Source organism: Halichoeres trimaculatus, unplaced genomic scaffold, assembly GCF_033239565.1.
Source record: "Halichoeres trimaculatus isolate MK-OKI-2021-1 unplaced genomic scaffold, fHalTri1.1 fHalTri1_scaffold_12, whole genome shotgun sequence".
NCBI lineage: Eukaryota > Metazoa > Chordata > Actinopteri > Labriformes > Labridae > Halichoeres > Halichoeres trimaculatus.
Genome location: NW_027437190.1, coordinates 13,051,625 through 13,075,522, shown reverse-complemented (window position 1 = coordinate 13,075,522; position 23,898 = coordinate 13,051,625). Strand labels below are relative to the sequence as shown.

Sequence of the window (23,898 nt, the reverse complement as noted above, 5' to 3'; positions counted from 1 at the left end):
TGATTCCCAACATCTCTGTCTCCTGTGCAGGGAGGCAATATGGGGAGCCTGTGTGTCTGCACTGAGCACTGTTCCTCGCCTGCTTCGAATGGTTCTGCAGCTGCTGCGAGTTGGAGATCTGAGTGAGGATGAGCTCCCACAGCTGGGACAGATCCTGTCCATGCTGCTGCAACACACACCGATCCAAAACCAGCTGCTGGCCAACGCCGCTCTGCTGCAGGAGATCATACAGCAGCTCACGGTAAACAGAGACATGAAATCTACACCAAAAGGATTTCTGCAGAAGAGGTTGTTGATCTGATTTCTGTGTGCGTGTTTGTGTTTCAGAGGTATTCAAGAGGGGCAACAAGGGAGCAGTGGCTGACAGACCTACTCTACTGTTACAGTGTCACTGTGACACATGGCTCTTCAGCTCGCCGTGGAAACCTTGGCCTTCGAGACATGTACTGACGCCTCTCAAACATCTCTTATTCACTTCGACAACGAACACCCACAGCTCAGCTACAGATGATAACATGCACCTGAACTTTCAGACAGCAAGAACTGTGTTAAGTTTTTTTATAATCTGATTGGAAAAGAATACTCCACACTTTTGTTTTTACATTAACCATTTCTGCCTGAGGTTGTGTCTTTATTCCTGTCGTTATCTCGTTGACTATTTTTCCTTATTAACCTCCTCCTCTGATGATTGTTATTTCTAAATGTGCTTACAAAAACAGAAAAAAGCAGGAAAAATAAACTGAAACCCAAGTGTGCCAGCCTTTTGGTGTCAATTTTATTTAATTTTTAAAAAATAGAATTCAAAAAACACGCATTGGAGATTCTGTTTCTAGACATAAACAGACACTTTGTAGTGTCCTGTGCAAATTCATATCAAAGTAAATAGAAACTGCAAAGTGTAAAACCTTTCTCTGGAGAGTGAAAGCACTTGTAGACCTGGTTGTTGTGTAACTGTGTGTGTGTGTGTGTATGTGTGGCTGCAGGTGGGCTATCTGTATGACCGGCTGTTGATAGACTGCCTCATTCTCTGCAACGGGAGGAAAGGTTATCGCAGTGTGTGTGCGAGAGCAACTGAGAACGAGCGGGATAGCGTGTGTATGTGTTCCTTCCACAATGGCTGAAAGGTTATCTTTTACACACACCATTTCTGTAGACTTAACCCCACCCTGTGAGGTCATGGCTCTGATGTCATGTGGCTTAATTTTAGAAAGCTTGGCACACTGAGCGAACAATATGTGTAGTAATTCTATAGAGGCAAGGCTGCCAGCCAGCTGAGAAAACATCAAAGAGCATGAGGGGTGTGTGTGTGTGGCTTCAGTGTTTTCCCCGGCCTCTAGTCCCCTGACCGGCGCTCTGTGGTCTCAGGTGGTAGGAGTACTGCTTGGCTTGATTCACGGCGTCAGTCAGGTGAACGCAGTCTATACCGCTCACTGTAAAATAAGCACATGGAATGACCTTTAGAGACTGTAAGTGTTGGTATTAAAACTGTGCGCTTGTATTTGCTCTTACACTGGCTTTGTGTGCGCAAAGGAAGATCCAGGAGCAGTTGAGACTGAGAGCCCCGCAGTGAACGCCCTCGTCTGGCCATAGAGCCGCCTTGAAGACAGTAAAGAAAATCATATTACTGGATTATTATTGGATGACGCTGCTTTTTAGCATTGCAGCTGCATCATGTAAGCAGTTACAACCAACTTCAAAGTAAAGCATAGGACTCTACTGTAACTGGTTAATCTGGTCAGGCTTCACACCCATGATTGTTCAAAGTGTCATCTTTTTAATCCCAACCTGACACTACATGTGTCATCAAAGGCTTCATAGCTCAGTGGTTAGAGCACTGGTCTTGTAAACCAGGGGTCGTGAGTTCAATCCTCACTGAAGCCTAAGTTATGATGTTTCTAATCAATCACAGCCTCATAAAAACACTAATTCCATTAAAAAGATCTGATACAACAAGGGAACTGCTGATCATTGACCATAGCTGTCACATGTAAGTAAAAGCGGCTGTATTTCTGTCATCACATGAAATTAAATTCATAAAATTCTTCAACGTGCTCAAGTCAGAATATGTCACAGAAATTGAATCTGCTTTATTGCTTCGTGGAATTTGTTTTTCTCGCAGGATAAAAAATCTGTTATCAAAATCTGTTTCTTCACAGTTTCATACAAGCACAGTGGGAACTAGAAAAGTACTCAAAGAGCACAGAGAGCAACACTTAAGTCCTACTTTAATGTTATATTTCCTTTCAGCAGACTGTCTGCTACAATTTGGTGTTAGTTGCAGGTTTGTACGATAATTTGTTTCCTGACAGTGTTGAAAATTATGATGACCCAGTACATATTCTACATTCCAGATCTGAGTATCCAGAATATTGTCAGGATCTGGATCGTACTTTTACATCTGCCAGAAATAATGGTGACATTGTCTTGTATTGTTCTGCAAAGCAATCCAACCATTTCTCGTCGAGTTATATTCACATATGGTGAAAACAGCCCTCTCTCACAATGATAAAGAATCCTTTAAAAAAATCCTGGATCCAGGCGGTGATCCAGATCACCTCCAAAATGTAATCACTTCTTTCTTATCCCATTTTGAACATTCCCGGAAAATTCATCAAGATCTATTCAACACTTTTTGAGTTATGTTGGTCACAGACAGACAAACAAACAGACCAACAAACTCTCTCAAAAACATAACCTCCTTGGCGGAGGTAATAAATAACCGGACTGGTCTGTGTTTTTAATGACAGCATTGCGATGCAGAGGAATACTTTGATTACTTAATGGCTCACAAATCAGACCTTCACTCAGAAAGTCCTCATCTGTTTTTGATGTCTGAGATTAGAAACTACATTGTTCTCTCTACCAGTGTGTTGCAACAGATCCCACAGAAAATAAGGTTAAAACATGCGCTGAAGTGATGGAGCAGTGTGACCTAGTCCAGAGTTGTGTGTCAAATGTTTGTCTTGTAAAAAAAAAAAAAGTCTAAGAATGAGTCCCATAATGTGTGTGTGGCACCATGTCGGGGTTTGTATGCATGTGTGTGTGTGTATTTAGCAGATTGCTCTACGCAGTCGTCTGACATTCCCCCTGACAGCTTTGAACTTTTCACAGTGCCAGGACTGTCAGAGAGTGAGAAGGAGGGAGGTGAGGTTAGAAGGGGGAGGGGACAACCACGTCAGAAGGTTGAGTTGGACGAGGAGGGGTTGAATCGTCTATCTGTGAGCGGAGACGGCGTGCATGTGCGTATGTTTTGGCGCAGCGAGGTTTCTGCCTGTGCTCCCATCATCACCTGGTGATGTGTGATGAAGGTCAGGCCTGTCTGTGGGGCGAAACCCACAGCAGAGGTCCAGCACAGCCAACCAGGCTGATACTGTCCTGGTATGTAGATTGAAGCGTCATTTGGACATTTACATGGATGAGTTTCTGTTTCTGGAGTAAGTCCCTTACAACAAGTTTTACACTGGTATGACAGGCATCCTTACCTCAACCTAATCCTTTAATCCAATATAATAAAGTAACTTTTAGGAAGAGGAAGAGGACAGAGGTCTGTTCCCAGACCAATATAGGTTTTAATGACTATGATACACAACAAGCTTTCAGACAAAAACACAAATGCATGAAGACACAAGGGCCTCCAGTTAGTCTGCCATGAAAGACTAGAAAAGCACTCAGAGAGCACAGACCTCCACCAAGCATATAGTGATTGTCATGCAACACTTTACTCCTACTTTAATGTTGTTTCCTGACAATGTTGAAAATCATGATGACACAGTACATATTTCATATTCCAGATCTTAGTATCCAGAATATTGCCAGGATCTGGATTGTACTTTTACATCTGTCAGAAATTATGGTGACCTTGTCTTGTATTGTTTTGCAAAGCAGTCCGACCATTTATCATGGAGTTATATACACATATGGGGAAAATGGCCCTAACTCACAATCATAAAGAAGCCTTCAAAAAAAGACGGTGATCTTGATCACCTCCAAAATTTAATCACTTCTTCTGTATCTCATTGGAAATCTGTATGTAACTTTTTGAGTTATGGGACTGATGTGTCAGCAGGACCTGGAAAAACTGGTCCATGCTTTTATCTTCAGTAGGCTCGATTACTGTAACAGCGTCTTTACAGGTCTCCCTAAAAAATCCGTCAGACAGCTGCAGCTGGTTCAGAACGCTCCTGCTCGAGTCCTTATGAAGACCAAGGAAGTGGATCACATCAGTTCAGAGGTCTTTACACTGTCTTCCTGTTTGTAAGAGGACAGAGTTTTAAACACTCCTGTTGGTTTACAAAGCTCTGAATGGACTACAGCCAAAATACATCAATGATCTTTTGATCCCCTATGAACCATCAAGACCACTTAGGTCTTCTGGATCAGGTCTGCTTTTAGTCCCCAAAGTCAGAACCAAACATGGAGAGGCAGCATTCAGCTTCTATGCTCCGAATATCTGAAACAAGCTGCCAGAAATTATCAGGTCTGCTGAAACCCTGAGCTCATTTAAATCCAGGTTGAAGACTCACCTTTTTACAGCTGCCTTTTATCAGAGCATTTTAACAACTCATTTTAATATCTTCTCTTTACCTCTGCACTGCCACTTTTATCTTGAAATCTGTTTTAAAAATCTATTTTAAAATCTTTTTTAACTTTTTTTTTTAATCTTTTTGTTTTATTGTATCTTTTTAATTTTAATCTGCTTTTTAATTTAATTTTAATTGTTTGCTTTTAATTTTTTCTGTCTTTAAAGCACTTTGAATTGCCATGCTGAAATGTGCAATATAAATAAACTTGCCTTGCCTTATGTTGTTCACAGTCAAACAAACAAACAGACAAACTCTCCCACAAAAAGTAACTTCCTTGGGGGAGGAAATAAGGCTGTTAGTTATCTTTGGTTTTGATTAGTTATGAACAGCTGCAATAGAAAAAAAATGTCCGATGTCACTCAACTTGAAAAGTTTGGGCAGCAGCCTCAAAGCCTTGTGGTTTAAGTATGTACCCCAAACAGGTTATAGTCCTTAGTGTAATGGTGACTATTTATCTCCAGTTGATGAGGTTTAGCTGCTTGTCCTCCACTTTCTACCTCCCACATTTATTGTCTTTCTTCAGCTGTCCTATCAATAAAGACCAAAAACTAACTTTAAAAAAAAACATTTTTAATTGAAGAACTATTACTTTGCTAGTGTGGTTGTCTACTTTCAGCCCCAAATTTAGTACAGCATAACAAAAGTCATTTATCATCAGCAAGACAGAGTATCTGTGCTCATTTTTCATCCATATTCTTCACATGGTCTTGGGGGCTGGCACATATCCCAGCTGTTTGGTGCAAGGTGGGAGGACACCTTGAACAGGTTGCCAGCCTTTCATAGGGCTAACGTAGGGACAAAAAAACACTCACCCCTACAGGCAATTTAGAGTGACCAATAAAGCTGATGAGCATGTTTTTGGACTGTGGGAGGAAGTCGGAGTACCTGGAGAGACATGTGCACTGGGAGAACAGGCAAACTCCACACAGTCTTCTGCCCAGCTGAGGAGTGGTGGGTGGTTTCTACCTGATAAAGGCTGTTGGGTCTTCCTTTAGGGATGTGTTCTCTCTAAGCCCAGGTATTTCAGTTAAATTTAGCCATTTTGTCATTTTATGAGATGAAAAGTAATGATCTTACCATAGATACTTTGCAGCACTGAGCTCTTACTTGCCAACACTTTAGAGGCCTGATGTCGTATTTCCAGCTTCTTCCTGTTCTGGGTGCTGGGTTGAGTGCGGCTTAAACCACTCGACCCCACCTCTTCATGGCTCTTTACCTCTCTCTGCCTGCGTGCGTGAAACCTGCAGACACACATCCATGCAAGCGCATTAGTGCTCAATAAAAATAACTCAGACAGCGTTCAAAGGCCCAAAAGCTGGCAAGTCCTCACACTAATACTCACTAAGTATAAACAAAGTAAACAAGAGTTTATTCAAGGCGGTTTATAGGCAGCACATACAGAAAATAATTGAGAAACTGAATGGAAACAGAGGGTGTCCTGCAGAGGACTGGCAGTCTCTTAGAGAAACATGGAGTGTATACAAGGGAGAGAACAGCAAGGAGAGGCTGCTGGTAGCTATTAGAGCAGCACGGCTGAACTTTTAGCCTCTTGTTAAACCAGTATGAAAGCTCTAGATTATAGCCCGTCTGTCCCCTGCCTACATGTCTCACCCATCTCCCACGCTCTCCCCGCCCCCTCCCTGAAGTGTTGATGGCATCCAGACCGAACACGGCAAGAGAGAGTTGCAGCAGAGATGGGAACAGATTGGGGTAAATGTGGGAAGAGGGCACATGTGGGCACCACATGTCAGCACCAATCTCCCAAAGCAAGAAAATCTCCAGCTACTGAACATCCCTCAGGAACCAACAAATATGAGTTACCTTCTCCAGGCTCGCTGAATGATGCGTGCAGCCTTGTTCCTCACCCTGCGTTGCTCCTTGTTGATTTCCCTGTGCGTGCGTGCTGGGATAGGTGCATGTGTGGCTGACTGAGTATTCCTGGAAGGGCTTTTGTGGTCTGAAGATGAACTGCTTCCTAATGAGGGAGAGCAAGTTTTGTCTTTGAGGGCAGCCTTTTCTGAAGTCTGCTCCTTGTGGTTTCTGTGCTTGTGCAGTGAGGTGTGGGAATCAGTCTTGCAAGGGGCCATCTGCATGGTCATGTGAGTGTCCCTCCTTTTCAGGGGGAGGTCTTCTTGTGCAATAGCCTCAGTTTGGTGGGTCACAGAGACGAATGTGATGGAAGATTGTCGGTCCCTGACTTTGGGAAAGGAGTGGGGTCCTGGCCTTGGGGTGGATGGATGGCTGCAGCTGGATGGAGAGAGAAGTTCCTTTAGCCGGGTGGACTGGTAGGCACAAGGGACAGGGTCACCTGTGACTTCACAGTGGGTGCTCGAAACATCAGGGACGTCACTGAGTTCAGGTGGTTTACTTCTTTTGGAGGATCTCCTTTTGTGGCCTGAAGGAGAAACAAAGAGCAAAATAAAGGAGACAATGTGTAAGTGTTCAGTTTTCAGAGCCTTAACCTACAGAAACAAGGCAAAGAAAATTAGCAAATAAATATTTAAATTTTTTAATAATTATTTCTACAAATAGGTGTGGAATAAGTAAATAAGCCATAAAAAATGATCATAATTCTCCTGAAAAAAGCATCATCTTGTTGTACTGCCGAATAAAACCTGCTTTCTTGTACCTTTGTGCCTCTCCTCTTTGGTCTTGGATGATTTCTTTGTTTCTGCCACCGAGTCATTCATGGTTAATTCCTGCATCATGTTGACTAAGGACAGTTTTCCCTGATCTGTTTTCACCAGAGGAACCCGGCGTTTCTCTGGAGAGGCCGCTGACGCCTGCTGCACTGCTTCCCTCCTCCGCTGTTCCTCCTCACGTTTCCTGAACATGGAGATGAGAAGTCGAACTTCCTTATGAATTAAAGACTTTCAGGTACATGCTCTATATAAATGATAAAGACCCAGACACAGAATCTAACCTGTTGGTTAGTGCATATCAGTACAGCCTCTGTTAAAAAGTCAGATCAGAACATTGCACTCACATTTTGGATTAATAATGTGAGTTACTTTATATTTTGTCTGTACAATTTTACCACTATGTTTAAATACATTTAGAAATTCTTCAGCTAATAATAATAATAATAAACAACCATTAGCAAGGCAAAGAGTTCATCAGGAATATGTTTTTTGTGCCACTAAAAGTTTCTAAAAAGACAGCAAGAAGAATACTTTGAAGACTTTGTAGAAGAAGTTTGTAAAGCTTAAAAAAACACCAAAAAAAAAAAGTTTATGTCATTGTATCCCCTCACAATAAACTTGCCCCCTAGAAGCATTGTTCAAGACAGAATAAAGGTGAGACTGGTGAGCAAATGACAACAGGGGAGCAGGCCAGGGGAGAGAGACAGGGCGAAGACGTATATGTGTGCAGGGCTGACAGAGAGAAAGACAGATATGTAGAGTCTGTGACTGTTCCTATACCGGTGAGAGGAAGCAGACAGAGACAAACACGGAGGACAGAAGCAGAATGATGAGCTGAGTGATGAATCCAAAAGGATATTATGTGATGCAGAGATTTGGTAATCTCACGATAAATTTTATGTGTTTTTGTAAGTCTTTATCTATATCTATATATTTTGTGTGCTTATTTCTCACTTTGCGGCATCTTTGCGCAGCTGCTCATGCCTCATGAGGAGCTGCTTTCTCTCCCTGAAGGCCTTGCGGACCGTGTAGCCCTTGTACACTGCCTGGATGGAGGCAGCAGCGATGTCCTGGATGGCTGCTATGGATAGAGCACTGTGCTCCAGCATGAACTGCGTCACCTCGCTGTGCCCTCCCAGCAGAGCGTAGTCCAGAGGGGTGTACCTGCATAGCACCAAAGTATTAAAGTCATTTATAAATCTGTTATCCTAATCCTAAACTCCCTGTCTCCTCACCTCTCCTCAGTGTGCTCCATTTGGTTGGGGAAGGCATTGTAGCCCAGTAATAGTTTCACAGCATCCAGGTAGCCGTTGTTGCATGACCAGTGAAGAGCAGTCCGCCCCTGTGCACCCATAACAAGAGAGCAACCAATCATTCTGCAGCTGCAAGCAAAAACTCAGCAAACATCAGTGGGTGAACATTTTTATACCTCTTTGTCCTGAATGTTGGGATCAGCATCGTTCTCTATGAGAACAGCCATGCAGGTAATGTAGCCACCATAGGCAGCACACTGCAGAGGAGTTCGTCCTGCCTGGTCCTGTCCAGGAGGAGTTCAGTATTAGAAACAAACATCCAGCGCAATAAAAGAGAATTACACTTTAAGATCTGTCTTTTTTTAATTATTAGGTAAAAAACTACAAGCTCTGATTTTGGTCAAAAAAGAAAGAAAAAATTTTCTTGTATCATTGCCTTTATCGTTTTTTTGTGTGATATTCAGCCATAGACTAAAAAAAAATGGACGTCGACATCTTGCTCAGCTCGAAGTGAAGTCACCACAAAAACTGCTCCCCCTGGTGGCTGACTGCAGTGTAGGTCACAAAATCTGACTCTCCAGTCATTCCAGATGGGCTGTGGTCAAGCTTTAAAAAATTAATACACCCAGTAGAAAAGTTTCTCACGTCTGACTGTTTTGGTGATTTGAAGATACTATTCGGCTGCCTTGTATTCAAGTTGTTTTTTTCAGAGGAGTTTCATTTTCATTGGTTATAGGAGATTAAAAACAAGGTTTTACATCAAATTTAACAATGATTGAAAGCTGCCGTTCTAGTGTATTTTTTTCGGGGATTGTAAAATATTTCGGGAGGTAGAAGTGATTAGACTCTCGAAAGAAAAAAAAAAAAAATTGTCACCCGGCTCCACTCAGATTCTTCCAGAACCCCTCATCGTCTCTACTGCGCAGACTCTGGCTGCACAACTGCTTCAATGGCTGCGCCTGTGACGGGGGTATTTTGGCTTCAAAACCGTACAATGGTAAATGGCCAAGCCACGCTGTCCACTCTATGTAGAGTCTATGTATTCAACACATGGATGCTGGGAGTGTTACTTCTCACCAAGTGATTTGAAAGTGTAGCCAAAGCTGACATGTGGTATTATACAAATAAGCATGTGTTTATACCTGCACATTTGGACTAATCCCATTCTCCATTAGTATCTGGCAGACTTCAGCATTCCCTCCCAAAGCTGCCCAGTGCAGAGCTGTGTGACCATCCACGTCCACCAGGTCCACACGAGCAGAACCTTTGTTTGTTACATTAACATTTTAGCTGAGGCATTACAGTGACAAAAGTAACACCTAAATGAGCTGACAATGATACAAAAATGAAAGCCACCTTTGATGAGTGTGAGTATAACATCTCTGTGTCCCATTTCACATGCCCGAAACAGCGGTGTGTGTTTCATCACATCCAGGGAGTCCACCATGGCTCCCTTCTCCAGCAGCAGCTTCACTGTGCTTACATGGCCAGACAGGGAGGCCGCATGGAGCGCTGTGGGAACACACACACACACAAATAAAAACATTAGGTAAGGATTCTATTTCCTGAGTCTGACTGATCGATATAAACCCTCAGGAGGACTCGCCCCCCTCCTCCTCTACCTCTTCTCCAACCATTCATCCTCTTGTCTCTGAGGGCTGTGGCTAAATCCTGGTCAAATGAGGGTTAAACAGACAGATATTTTTCATGAGGAGCAATACACTTAAGCCCCCTCCCCCCATGTCCTGTCCCCAGACAAAACAGACCAGATTCAAGTGCATGGAAGTGATCGGGGCACCAGTCAGCCTCACTGCCCCTCACATCGTCTCATTAGCATGACTCAACCGTTGCATGTTATGCATGCATAAACAATGACCGCATGGCTGAGCAGAGGGGCTATCGCTATGGAGATTATATGCCGGGGGTCAAAGCGTGGCAGCGAGTCATGTGTGTCTGCATGTGTGTATGCCGAAGAGGACAGAGCTGGCAGTGGTGAGGGTCTAATCAGTGAGCTCACACTAATTCTGCATCAGTATCACTGCTCTTTCTTATTCTCTCGAGCGCCTTAGGGGAGGACTCCCCTGTGACATCATCACAGCTACCCTTAAAAAGGTGACAGGACATACACTCAAATAAAATATTAAGAGCATGTCTGACTGAAGCAATTATATCATCATGCCCTGATGAATGACAGAGAGGTGAGGAAGAGTGATAGTTGTAGCTGTCCTGAGGCGCTCACCCGTGCCTCCATATTTGTCGGCCATGTTGATATCAATGTGAGGAGTAAGGTCCAGCATGGTGCAAAGAACATCATCGCTGCCCTTCCCAGCAGCCCACATGAAGGCTGTCCTCCCTTCCAGATCAGGCTCATCCTTCACAGATGGATGGGACAGAAACACACCCACTGTCTCCTAAACACAGGCGATTACACAACAGAGGGACAATTATTTATAGTTTCATTCAGGAATAAAAGAGACGTTAAATTATGATAAATGATTGGAGGATAATTTTCTTCTTGCATTGAGACAACATGTAAAGAGACCTCATATACAGAGCTTAACACATTTATGAGATCAACACCCAGTGTAAGGTGTTTGCCACCACTGCCCTTATTTATAAGAATATGGTTGACTACTAAAACACTTTTTAAAATGTGTTTTAGTGATCGTATGTTATTTTTGAAACATTTCTGACTTCTCAGAGAACTGCAATTTTCTGACTCAAATTTGGGTTTAAAAAATAGTTTGAAACTCCTCACTACTGTTACAAAACTTTGTGAAACAAAAGACAATTTCTGAACAACAAAGAGTTACAGCACTAGATGATCCTGGGTGGTTTTCTTATTTCTATGGCAGGAGGTCAAATTAATTTGTTAAGCACCGTCTGCTACTCAAGATACCATAAAACAAACAAACCAACAAAATAAAAACACTAAATGCTTTTAACCAACCAGCTCCAAGTGAAAATGGACAAATTAACACAATTGAGAGTAAAAAAAAAGTCAATTTACTTTGAAAAAAATCTGAAATGGTATTTTTTATAATGTTCCTTTTTAGAAATAAAATCACATTTGGATATCCCATTAAGCGCAATGTCATAAAGTTGTTACAATCTCTTTTTCACTGATTGACTTGATGAGCGTGTTTTAGACTGCAGGAGGAAGAGCCAATGCATGCACAGGGACATGTGATCCTTACTCCACAGCTTTGTGTGTTTGTTTATGTGACTCACAGCATTGTTGCTCTGAGCACCGTAGTGCAGAGGTGTTGCCCCTTGGCTGTCTGAGGGAATCGTTCCTGATATGTTTCTCTCCAGCAGCAGGTGGACAATTCTGGCATGGCCTACAGAAAAAACACATGTTTACATAAGTGGGACACCATGGAGTTAATCACAACAGCAAGGAGTCAGACCACTTTTTTGTCAGTACTGTTCCACAAAGACTCCTCAGTTTTAGTTTTATTTTGTTTACTTTGCATTCGTGTTCAGCGAGGAGTAATAAAAAAACTTCACAGTCAGTCAACATGAGTCAACTGCTCATCAGTTATGGTTTGTCTTTGTATGGGGCCATAAAAACAAACTGTTAGAAACATAAAGAGCCCCTTTCAGCCAGCACTTAGCCACAGCGTTAGCCTGAGCTAAATCCAGGTGTCAGCATGTTCCCAATATAACGGCACCATATGAAACACCTTCAACATAAATCAGGTATGTTTACCAGAGTCAAAGGATTATCAAAGACACCTTCAGTGAAGATAATAATGAAGATACTTCTGTCTTCACTGACACTTGCTTCTCTAAATACATGAACATAATTGTATCACACAGTTGTTCTGTACGGCTGGGTGAAAGTGTGAAGTGGTCAGAATTTCTTAAACACCCCTGATCCTTCATGACAGTGTCAGTGTCCTGTCGGTATGTGTGTGTAAACAAATGAGGACCACTTCATTATTTCTTCTGCCCAACAACATCTGCTTCACACACCCCTGGTCAGTACGCAGTTGTCATTCAGGCTTCATTGGGTTACATACAGGATGTGTGTTCACCCACCGAGCAGCGCCGCCCAGTGCAGAGGTGTTCTGAAGAGGTTATCGTAAGCTGTCACATTACAGCCCTCATAAGACGTCAGGACCTCGACCACGGCCTCGTTTCCATCGGCAACAGCAAAGTGAAGGGGTGTCCTCCCCTCATAGTCCTGCCAGTTCAACAGGGACTCAGTAGGAGCTGCCTCCTGCTCACACACACACACACACACACACACACACACACACACACACACACACACACACACACACACACACACACACACACACACACACACACACACACACACACAGGAGCATACAAGACAAGGAGAGAAACAGTCACACTGATAGTTGTTGATGGAAATAAATACTAGACCAACATTCATTTGTCTTTGAATGTGTATAATAGAGTGTACCAGTATACAGCGGACAGTTTGTGTAGCGCTGGGCTCCTGACTGTGAGCCGCCCAGTGCAGAGGGATCTTGCCCTCGCTGTCTGGTATGCCGATGTTGGAGTCATGCTTGATCAAGAGGCGAACGTGCTCCGGTCGGTTGTAAAAAGCTGACCAGTGTAGCGCAGTTTGCTGCAGAGAGAGAAATTAAGGAAAGACGTGGTTCAAGAATGGAAATCAAACAGATGGAGACACTTTTGAACACAGGTTTGAGCTTTGCATGTATGTCCAGAAAGATTATTCTCCCTGCGGTGGCCAGAAAATATGAGGGAAACATGCACCGCATTAAGCTCAGTATCCAGCAGAGATTGTAGCCCAGATACTGGCTTCATAACAGCCAATGAGCTATTCTGAGATTTGCTGAAACCACTGTCATCTGACACGATGATGCATATTGGATTATTACAAAACTAACTGATGTCAGATACACGTCAGCTCCAACAGACAGAGGAGACTGTGTGTTTGAGGTCTTATCAGCAGAACACAGGACAAAGGCGCATATTGTTAATAGCTCACTGTTGTGTGAGGGTGCCTCTCTGTGTGCATTTATGTGTGTCTGACCTCAAATTCCTGCTACTTCTGCCTAACCGTCTTCAGTTAGTTATCTCTGTGCAGGTTATTGGTCAGACGTGCAGACTGGCTGGTTTTTGTCTGAGGACAAATGTTGGACAGTTGGGAAGACAAACAATCACTTGTGTGTGTGTCTGTACAGTGCTACCTTGTTCTTGTCTTGTGTATCAACTTCTCCGGGTCCAATGTATTTGAGCAACAGGGCGAGGGCTTTTGGGGAGGGGTGTCGAGTGGCTAGGTGGAGGGGCGTCATCTCTTCTAGATCTTTCTGCAACCAGTTGGCACGCCTGGACAGCAGCAGCTTCAGGAAACGCACATTCCCCTGCAACACGGAGATGATGAAATGACTGCTGAGAATCAACAGCTCTACTCAATGTTATTCATGAACAGCAGCAATGACATATACTCTCACTCACAAAAACACACACACACACACACACACACACACACACACACACACACACACACACACACACACACACACACACACACACACACACACACACACACACACACACACACCCTATGATTTCTGCCGTGTCTGATTCAATCCTCAGGTCATCTATCTTTGTCCCCCAGCTCCTGGCATCTGCTGAGTTTGGCTCTGTGGCCTAGCCCAATCACTATCATCACCATCATCATCATCATCATCATCATCATCATCATCATCATCATCATCATCATCATCATCCGTATTACTGCATTGTGTTTATTACTTTGAGGCTGCTTGACCGTGCACACGTGTGACTCTGCTTGTGTATTTGCCATCCTGTGACCACAAAGCCACAGTCTGACAGATCTATCTCGTGTGTGAGCATGCATCTAGACTGAGTGTGTGTGTGTGTGTGTGTGTGTGTGTGTGTGTGTGTGTGTGTGTGTGTTCCTGTCTTCCCTATTCTCAGTCCAATTAGATCGGTAATCCCTGGCCTCTCTGCCTGTCTCAGCTGTTTATTGATCAGATGTCAAAAGAGACAGAGCTCCCCATCCCCAGCATCCCCCCGAACACACATGCACACACACACACACACACCCACACACACACGCACACACACACACACACACACACACACACACACACACACACACACACACACACACACACACACACACACACACACACACAAACTCTGTATCAGCAGACTCCAAAACTAGAAACCAGCAAATGAAGTCTGAAGAGACTTTCTTAGTTTTTATATTCCACTGATCTTCACACTCTGCCTCTGTGTGGACTGAAAATCAAAGATCTCATATTATTCCACAACCTCGTATTAATGGTTTTAGTGGCTAACATGTGGTGAGACTGAATTTCCTCCATGCAGAATGAATCTTTTGTACAGTGTGTATTAGTGTAGTGACAGTAATGTTTTATGTGGCAGGCGTTAAGGTCACCCCTCATGAGCCCTGAGGCCCGTATCACGGCCACTAGGGGGCACTGTCTTCCCACTGGAGCCTATCTTTGTATTTGTTGCATTAAACCTCAGTGAGATCAATCATAGTCTGAATTTTTTTTTACATTTCTGAATCCATGCACTGTTAGGACTATAAATCTTTTAACTGATACATTTAAAATGAACTTAAGGAGGACTTCTGGTGTGCTACAACTTTTAAATCACTGGGATGGACATCCCTCAATCAGAAGGCTTCAAATTCAAATTTTATAACTACTTTTTGGTCAAAATATTGTAAGAAGTTTTGCTTCTTGTATTCATTTTGTCTTCTTGTTCACTTAATTTGTATGGGGTATAACTGACGACTTTATTTTGAGTTTCTAACCGCAGCAAACAGTGTCAAAAAATCAACAATCCAACCTATAATCCATCTGTGTATTTGTCATTATCACACCTTCTGTGCCGCTAGGTGCAGAGCTGTACGCTGGCTGTGGTCAGTCTTGTTGACCGAGGCCCCGGCCTTCAGGAGGATCTCTGCACAATCCAGGCGGTCAGCCAGCACACAGTACATCAAAGGGGTCCGACCAAACTGATCCTCACGGTCCCGCAGAGAAGGATCTGCTTTATTCACACACACACACACACACACACACACACACACACACACACACACACACACACACACACACACACACACACACACACACACACACACACACACACACACACACACACACACACACACACACACACACACACACACACAAAGAGAAGAGGAGAGCATATTTAAGACAGAGGGTTAGATAGACAAAAAGGTTTCGAGGGGAAACAGTTTTTAATTTGACAAATGAGTAGAAAGCAATATCATGTGGCTCATGATGGAATATTTTAGACTCTTTTAACTCCTTTGAAAAATAAGTCTTTGGTTACTTCATCAAAAGAGGTCACCACTTCTAGTTTACTAAATAAACCAACTTCTTTAGAAATCCTGACTGAAACTGTTGAGAAACTAGCATCTAGCAAACAAATCTAATCTAATCTAGCAAACCCAGTCCTGAACTGACTCGTTGCTAAAGCATTCTTATGTGGATGAAATCCATCCACTTCATCTTTAACTCCTCAGACACTTGTGTGGGGGAAAAGACCTTTGTGTTAGAACATACAGCCCATGACAGAGCGACTTGCATGTCTTGCTCTTACTTTGGTCATTCTGTTGATCACACAGTCTTCACAGCAAGTAAACAATAGCTCAAGAGAAGGAGGACGCAGAAAGAGGGCCGGACAAACTGCCAGACATGATAGCGTCATTTCGTTCTGGAGATGTGCGTAGCCTAAAATGGCATCATTTTGGGCTATGTTTTCAAAAGAGCTCGCTTGTGAAGAGATTTTCAGAGAAGAGGGACAAGCAAAGAAGGGAGAGGTTCAATTTTTTTCATATTAGGGACACATATTTTTGATAGTTAACTATATGAGGTGAATTTTGCTCAATATGTCCCCTTCAAGGCCTGTGTTATCATCATGCATCATAGGTTTTTTTTTGCAGTTATTACCTACTCGAAGGAGGTTATGTTTTTGGGTGAGTTTGCCTGTTTGTCTGCGAACAATATAACTCAAAAAGTAACAAACAAATCTTGATTCAATTTTCAAAATGGGATAAGGAATAACTGATTTAATTTTGGAGGTGATCTGGATCACCGCCAGGATTTTTTTTTGAAGGATTCTTTATCATTTTAAGATAGGGCTGTTTTCACCATATAAATGGTCAAATTGCTTTGTAAAACAATACAAGACAAGGTCACAATAATTTCTGACAGATGTAAAAGTAAGATCCAGATTATGGTACAAACCTGCAACTAACACCAAATTGTAGCAGACAGTCTGCTGAAAGGGAGTATAACATTAAAGTAAGACTGAAGTGTTGCGTGAGAATCACAATATGTTTGATGGAGGTCTGTGCTCTCTGAGTGCTTTTCTAGTTGTTAAATGCTGGTATTGTTCTTTGATGATAAAAAAATCCCCCACTTTCAGGCAAGAGATTCAGTTTTGGTATGTATTCAGATGCTCATGTGCTGCGTACCTGTGATGAGCTTTAGGAGGGCACACCTATCTCCATTAACAGCTGCAGCGTGAACCTGCGAGCCCAGAGATGCAGGTCCTGGGCCAGACATCGCTGAGGCCTGCAACACAAACAGGGTGAAGGTCAAAACCTGCAGAAACGTACACCCAGCTTACCTATCAAGGGTTTCATACAGTGACATTCAGCGGAGTCTAGACAACTTCCTTTAGCTTTATTAAGCTCCAAGCACACCCTGCACCCTACCTAACTTAACACTGCACAAGGGCAGTTCATGCATGATGCCATGGTGTGTGCCTTACAAAGTCATTTACATTAAGATGAGATAGGCTCAGTAGATAATTTCTACATGAGCTCAAGTTAACCCAAAAAAAAGCAAACACGCAGACATGTTAGTTTTCTAACGCATCCTTAAATTTTCTTTATACTCCTATTTTACATACAATTCAAGCTTGAGCATTTTCTCCAGTCTTAATGAAGAGAGAAGAGCTAAAAAGAGGCGAAGATGAAATCGTGATTCTTAGTCCTGGATCTGATAACGAAGACCTGAGGCTCTGTTATTATTCTGCTCCACAATAAAACAGATATTACCCAATGTTTGCACACAGTGAGGAGTGTGCATGTGCACGCTTGTACATGTGCACTCACGGGTGTGTGCCTCTGTATGCGTTTACTCCTGCTGAGGGGGCTAAATCTCTTCCTGGCCCCACTTAACCAGAGCCCAGGGAAAGCTTGGTAATCTGCAGACAGGAAGCAGCTGGGGAGGAGGGAGACCCTGTGTGAGCGGTATGAGAGGGGGGTCTCTCTTCATGTCTTATTCATGTCTCATTAATACTGCAGCATGCCTTGCTGTGTGTGTATGGTTGTGTGTGCATGTGTGTGTGAGTGTAGGTGCATGTGTGTGTGGCAGTGAGTGTGTGTGGGTTTTAAAGACGTGGAACAAGCCCTGCGGGGGACAACACAGAAATCAATTATTGCCCCTAAACACATAAACGCTGGAGGCACAAACTTATGCCACAATCTGAGACTTCTCCAAGACATTTTTATTACCGACCACGTGAAAAGGTCTCATTCACTTCTTCTGAAACTAACTGTATGAACAGGTTGATAAAACACAGCTGATGCAGATACACAATGTTGACACACAGTGTATGGTGTCTTGATATAAGCCGGCTGATTGCATGTTTAAAACTCATAAAAACTTTCAAACTAAAAAGAGACTGGATGGTCCTCAAGGAGGAAAGACTCCGGTGTCCTCCACCAACCCCCTACATCACCTCATAAAGAGGGCCCCTGTCGACACTGCGTGCAGCATGGCAATTACCCATCATGCTCGCTGCTTTCTCACGCTCTGCCAAATAGTGTCGGAAACTTACTACAGGTTAGTTAATACATTTATTGCGAAGAAGGTCTACATGTGCCTACAAGAGGATAGAGGGGAGAGATGCTACGTGGAGCAGCCTTAAAAGTGTGTGAGTATCCTGTCGAGTGTGTGTGTGTGTTTGCTGGCATATGTGTCGTGTCATGGGAAGTGATTTTTCCGTGCGAGAGAAAAGTTTTACAGGGGCTCTTACCAAAATCAACCACAACCATCTCTAATTTACCACGATTAGTCAGTCAGAAACGCGCGTGCTTATGTACAGACTCACTCACAGTCTCCAAATCTAACATCTAACATATGCACAGATTCCACAACTGCTCAATCAGAAGGAGTGATGTCAGGATGCTGGTGCTTTAGTAAGAACATCTTCTTACTAAAGCGACTAACTGATAAATTTAGAGGCTGCTTCGAACTCTTTCATTACTTTTGATAACTTTTTAAAATCTTGTTTTTCCAAATTTTTTGGAGTCAATATGGAAACCTCCAGCTGTCATAATAAAATGTAGGAATTGATTTGTTAATAATCTTAGATGCAGAAAAATAAATCTCAATTTATTCAAACACTGACACGAGGGACACGAGTCAATATCTGAATCTTTGTGAGGGACATTCATACCACCAAGAGCAGGCAATTAGAGTTTCATGAGGGCTGTAGTGTTTTGAAAACACCTACAGTGCATCCAAATTTGGCTAAAAAGGTTTTTGTGATACAGTGTCTGAAATCAAACAAAGGAGGGTGTAGAAACAACACCAGGTCCCGTTGAGAGGGTTGGAGTGCTCTCATTTTGCCATTCATTCGTTCCTCAGGGAGCGCTCCACTTGTTAATATGAAGACAATAACTCAGAGTAAATTATTGATCACGGGCTGAGGTCCAGACCAGGTGATTGTGCATCTGTATAAGTATTGATTCCTGCTGATGCTGACATTATTTAGTCTTTATTCATATTCGGCGTCATATAACCGCAGTGAGTGTAACAAAGAATCCAGACACTGCCATGAAACCTTTCAGCAACACTACAGGAGTTCAAACACACTTCTGCCTCCTCACACACAAAACACACACTAACGCTCACAACCAGACTTTTACTGGAGCTAATACTTCAATTGATGCTATTGAGACGGGCTGGCAAGAGACCAGGGAGTCAAAGTGAGTGTGTCTGTGTGTGTGTATGTTTCTCTTTCACCGTCTATCCCTGTGAAGGTGTCAGCTTTTGACAGCAGACATAGCTGGGGCATGCTGGGTAAGCAGTGGGTGACAGAGATGGAGCCTGTGGCCTTTATTTCAATCTAGACAAGCGCTGACATAAACAGACACACAGGTACAGATTGTTTATAAAGTTACAGCAGAGTGTAGTAAAGTGGTGATTTCAGGTGACCATGCTATCTAAATGTGACTGTGAACATGAGTGTGTGAGAGTGTGTGTGTGTGCTACAACATGGAGGCTGCAGGGCTAAGTCCCTGGGTTTTGACTGACAGGTAAAGAGGTGGGAGGAAGGATAATATGAGCCCACAGGGATGCCCAATCTGTACAGCCCTATTTCTGCGGGACTTCCTGGTTCCCCAAGGACCAATGAGCTGGCTCCCTCAACTGGGGGCTGAGCCCTGGGGCACAGCAGGGCCAATCAGCAGGGGGGCAGGAGGCTGAGTGACACATAGATCTGCTAATTTACATCATTACCCCAATGCATCTCGACAAATGAGCCCCCAGGGTGTAAGCCAATCACCTGGGAGAGTAATGCAATTAGGCGGGACCACAGCTGTCAATCTCGCAGCCATGGGGGTCAAGTAGTGATGCCTGTGGCTTAAACACCCCTGCCTGCTGCCTGTCGTTCACACATACTCTCTCTATGCACGCATACATTTTTTCACAAATAGAGAGGGGATGTACAGATATACAGTGTCTCAATGTGTGTAGGGGGAAGGAAGGAGGCTGCTTGGTATCTTTCTCCTTCAGGTGGAGGGGAGGAGGCAGTCAGAGAGGAGGGTATGTGTGTGTGGCTGCTTTAGGGACTCAGAGATTGACTTGTGTCCTCTGAGGACTTACTTATGCGTATACTGGTATACATCTGGGTGTGTTAGTGTGTGTGTTTACTTTTGCCCATGTGTTTTTGACCACAGGGGCACAGTGTTGTTTATGCTCAGAGTCAGAGCTCTGTGTGGGGACTATGACAACAAAGGGTGGATGAGGGCGAAGCCTTGGTGGGGGGCTAAAACTGGTGCAGAATAGTCCTGCATTTGAGTGGCATTTACGTACTGCAGATAATAAGTCTTATCTTAGCCTCATTAGGTGTAGTGATACGATACCAGAGCACACTGCTGAGTTAAAAAAAAAAAAGTCTGCCCAACAAGTTGTGTGTTTGTGTGCCTGTGCATGTATGGAGCCATCAGAGCAGATGAGCAGATGGTGGAGCTGTGTTGTAGTGTACCCTGAACACTACTAACTTTTGACTACCTGTTCATGGCTTATGAACCAAAGGGGAGGAAGAGTGCATAATTTCATGAAGAACTGACCAATAAAGAAACAAAAAAATGTTTGTGTTTGAGTATGTGTGTGAGCGCTTCAAGCCCTTCTTGAGCCTCTCAGAGAGTAAGTGGAGCTGTGTGTTTTGTGTCTTCCGATTAGATCACTAATGAGCAGCCCTCAGGAGGGTGGAGATGGAAGAGACAAGGCGAGGCCGCCAGAAGAAGGCAAAAACAAAAAAAAAAAAGAGCAAGAACTGGAGGATAGAGGATAGGACGGGGGAAGGGAGACAGAGACCAGCTTGGGGACTTTCTCCTCTTTTCCCCTCTGTAGCCTTTTACCCGACACCTCTGAGTCTAATTGGACTAAAACTGTGATCTAATTAAATGTCCAATTAAAGTGCAGAGAGCAATGTGCCCACTGGCGAATCACAGTACAGGGACATAATCAGCTGGAAAAACAAACATAAAAATCAATGGCAGCTATTGGAAAAGGAAAAAGTGGAAAAAAGAGCAAACCAAAGAGGGTAAAATAAGATAAGGATAGACAGATGATACCAGGATGCAGGGAGGAGGGGAACCTGCATTTTATGTTAAAGAAATCTGAGCAATGCAAGCGGTTTATGATACAGTTACTGACACAAATCATTTTTACATGAAAAGATAGCCTGGTGATAGGTTTAAAGTCTCAATGCTCTTGTGACATTTGATATCTGACATTGGCAGAAGCTCAGATGAAGACATGTGTATTGATGCTTAGCGCATTTGGCAGTATTTTAAAATTGAACTGAAGTGAATGAATACTTTCTGTTTTGGTTTGTCAAACTAAAAAAAATAATCACTGTGGTTCCTGTTTGACATGGACAACGCTAAACGTGAAAAAAAAAAAGCCAGGGACAAAGATTAGTTTGTATTCATAACCATCTATACCTGCTAATGAAAATTTTTGGGTTGTCTTATGATTCCAATAATATTAAGCCCTCCAATCAGGCTGAAGTTGATTATGCATGACAACTTCATTTATTTAACTGCACATATTATTCAGAGAATAATGGTCCGACAAAAATGTTGTTTGACTACCTCGCTGTATATGCAGTCTCTGTCTCTCTCTGGAGAAATACGCAGGAAAAAAAGAGCATCAGGGTTACACATTGATAAACTGCATGAGCAGTTTTAGTTAACTTTACTGTGGCATTAAAGCCCCTGAGTGTAAATTTCTATTTCTGCCAGTTATTTAAAATCTTGTGAGAAAAGTAGTACATTTTATTATATATATATATATATATATATATATATATATATATATATATATATATATATATATATATATATATATATATATATATATATATATATATATATATATATATATATATATATAAAAATCCTCCTGCTTTCTCAGCAAATTAACTGCTGCATAAGATTTTTTTTGCTATGGAGACTGTTTTAGCAGAATGCTGTTTGCCACTTTAACACCTACCTTGTGACTTCAGGTTTAGGCATAAAACTGTCTACACAGACACAGTTGATCTTTATAATGACAGTCTTGTTTCCTTTTTCAACTCATAAAGGGGCACTAGCATCAAAATGAGTCTGTTTTATAAAATCCGGGGTCATTGTGGAAGATTTAAGCACTTGGTCAGGCGATGTATTTGTAGCCCTTGTCTACTGTTATCATACTGTTCCTTTTATCATTTCAATTATTTCCAACATAATAGCTGTAATCAAACCAGATATAAAATGTTAATCTAAAATATATGACTGTAAGCAAAACATGTTTCTGTTAAAATTACCATTATCACAGGGAATAGTATGGTGCATACGGAGAAGATACTTTGATTTTTTTTAACTTCAACAATTAACAACACATTACCTTGAAAAAAATTCCCTGAATATCTTTATTTTTTTCACTTTTTGGAGGTGTTAAATGACACAAAAAGGAGGAAGATTTTACCTATAATTTATCTCCACCTTTAATATTCCAACAGGGAAAGTGATCCTCCTCTGACTCCATCTGTGTGTTGCTCCCACACTGTGAACCCCCTATGGACAGCTTTAGCCCATAAAATATTAATGCTGGGATTCAATTCAACATCCCACCCTAATCTTCTTAACAATTAGGCTCTAACAGCTCACACAATCAATTGTGAAATGCGTGGTCTCAATGGTCCAGACAATACAGAGAGCGTAAAAAAGGTGGTGCAGAGGAAGACAAAAGTAAACAAGAGATACATCCAAACTGCAAATAGAACTACTTCAGAATAAACCATCCTTAACCTATCCTGGATTTGGATGGTAATCTTGTTCTGGTTGTGTTGGATTCTTACCATAGCTTCATTGAGGGGGACACTTCAGCAGATGTTGCACAGTTCAGAGTGTCCTTGTTGGGTATGGATGCATGTCCAGGTCCCCTACCTGCCCTGATCCTCGCTCCTGCTGAGGCGGAGAAAGAAGATCCCTCACATACTGAGAACGAACCACCTGTTCTCACAAAATACTGCCAGCAAACAAATAACAGCTACTGTTCTGATTACAGGAAGAGAGGAGGATGTCTCAGAGTAACATTTGGCTGTAATGGCACTATTGATTTTAACTAATCTGGTTCAATACTTGGGTTCATTTAAAGTCTTTGGTTATGATTTGAGAAGCCTGTGTTTTACAGAAAACATGTTGTACTGAATTTGGGCAATATATCCTGAGAGATTTTGCACAGTTGTAGCCTACATGAAATTATTTTAAGTGTTTTTGAATTGACTTGTTCTTGCATTCTTGCAAAAGAACACAGAGCAAGCTGCTAAATACTTAAAAATAGCTTTCAACATACTATTGCACAAACTGAACCATAATGATGCAACTCCCCTTGTCTGAGAGAAATCAGTTATTCATATGCGAGTGAACTTTAGAGATCAAATGTGTGACACTGAATAAACTAAACATAACATTAAGGTAACTGTATGCCAACAGTGTTCCTCTTGGTATTGTATTTACCCTTTTCTGTCCTCTTTTCTGTGATGAAAATCTCAGCAAAGTTTTCTTCCAAGTAGTCCCGTTGAATCCCCACTTTCTTGGAAGCA

At 42.5% G+C, this 23,898-nt stretch overlaps 2 protein-coding genes and 1 non-coding gene across 6 annotated transcripts in view; 2 read left to right on the top strand and 1 right to left on the bottom strand.

Moving 5' to 3' along the window:
• tex10 (testis expressed 10) overlaps positions 1-755 on the top strand; it is a 9,576-nt gene extending 8,821 nt beyond the window's left edge. For both annotated transcript variants that reach the window (XM_074684478.1, XM_074684477.1), the window contains exons 17-18: positions 31-241; positions 328-755. In XM_074684478.1, coding sequence (XP_074540579.1) covers positions 31-241; positions 328-450 — 334 coding nt within the window. In that variant the 3' untranslated portion in view covers positions 451-755. The remainder of the gene's footprint in view (positions 1-30; positions 242-327) is intronic.
• On the bottom strand, positions 668-23,898 carry invs (inversin). Of its 3 annotated transcripts, none has more exons than XM_074684474.1 (19): positions 23,813-23,898; positions 23,152-23,257; positions 16,985-17,084; positions 15,362-15,528; positions 13,668-13,841; positions 12,914-13,081; positions 12,523-12,703; positions 11,710-11,819; positions 10,718-10,889; positions 9,835-9,990; positions 9,621-9,742; positions 8,655-8,762; positions 8,461-8,567; positions 8,180-8,389; positions 7,213-7,409; positions 6,405-6,978; positions 5,661-5,824; positions 1,510-1,596; positions 668-1,430 (listed from the first exon to the last, which is right to left on the bottom strand). In XM_074684474.1, the coding sequence occupies exons 2-19, from the start codon at positions 23,152-23,154 to the stop codon at positions 1,315-1,317; spliced, it is 2,916 nt and encodes a 971-aa protein (XP_074540575.1). In that variant the 5' UTR covers positions 23,155-23,257; positions 23,813-23,898; the 3' UTR covers positions 668-1,314. The 3 variants fall into 3 exon arrangements, with proteins under 3 accessions (XP_074540575.1, XP_074540577.1, XP_074540576.1); XM_074684476.1 differs by having other exon boundaries at positions 15,362-15,525; XM_074684475.1 differs by having other exon boundaries at positions 23,152-23,260; positions 23,813-23,895.
• trnat-ugu (transfer RNA threonine (anticodon UGU)) lies at positions 1,809-1,881 on the top strand. The gene has a single exon. It is a non-coding gene; the product is annotated as a tRNA-Thr (tRNA).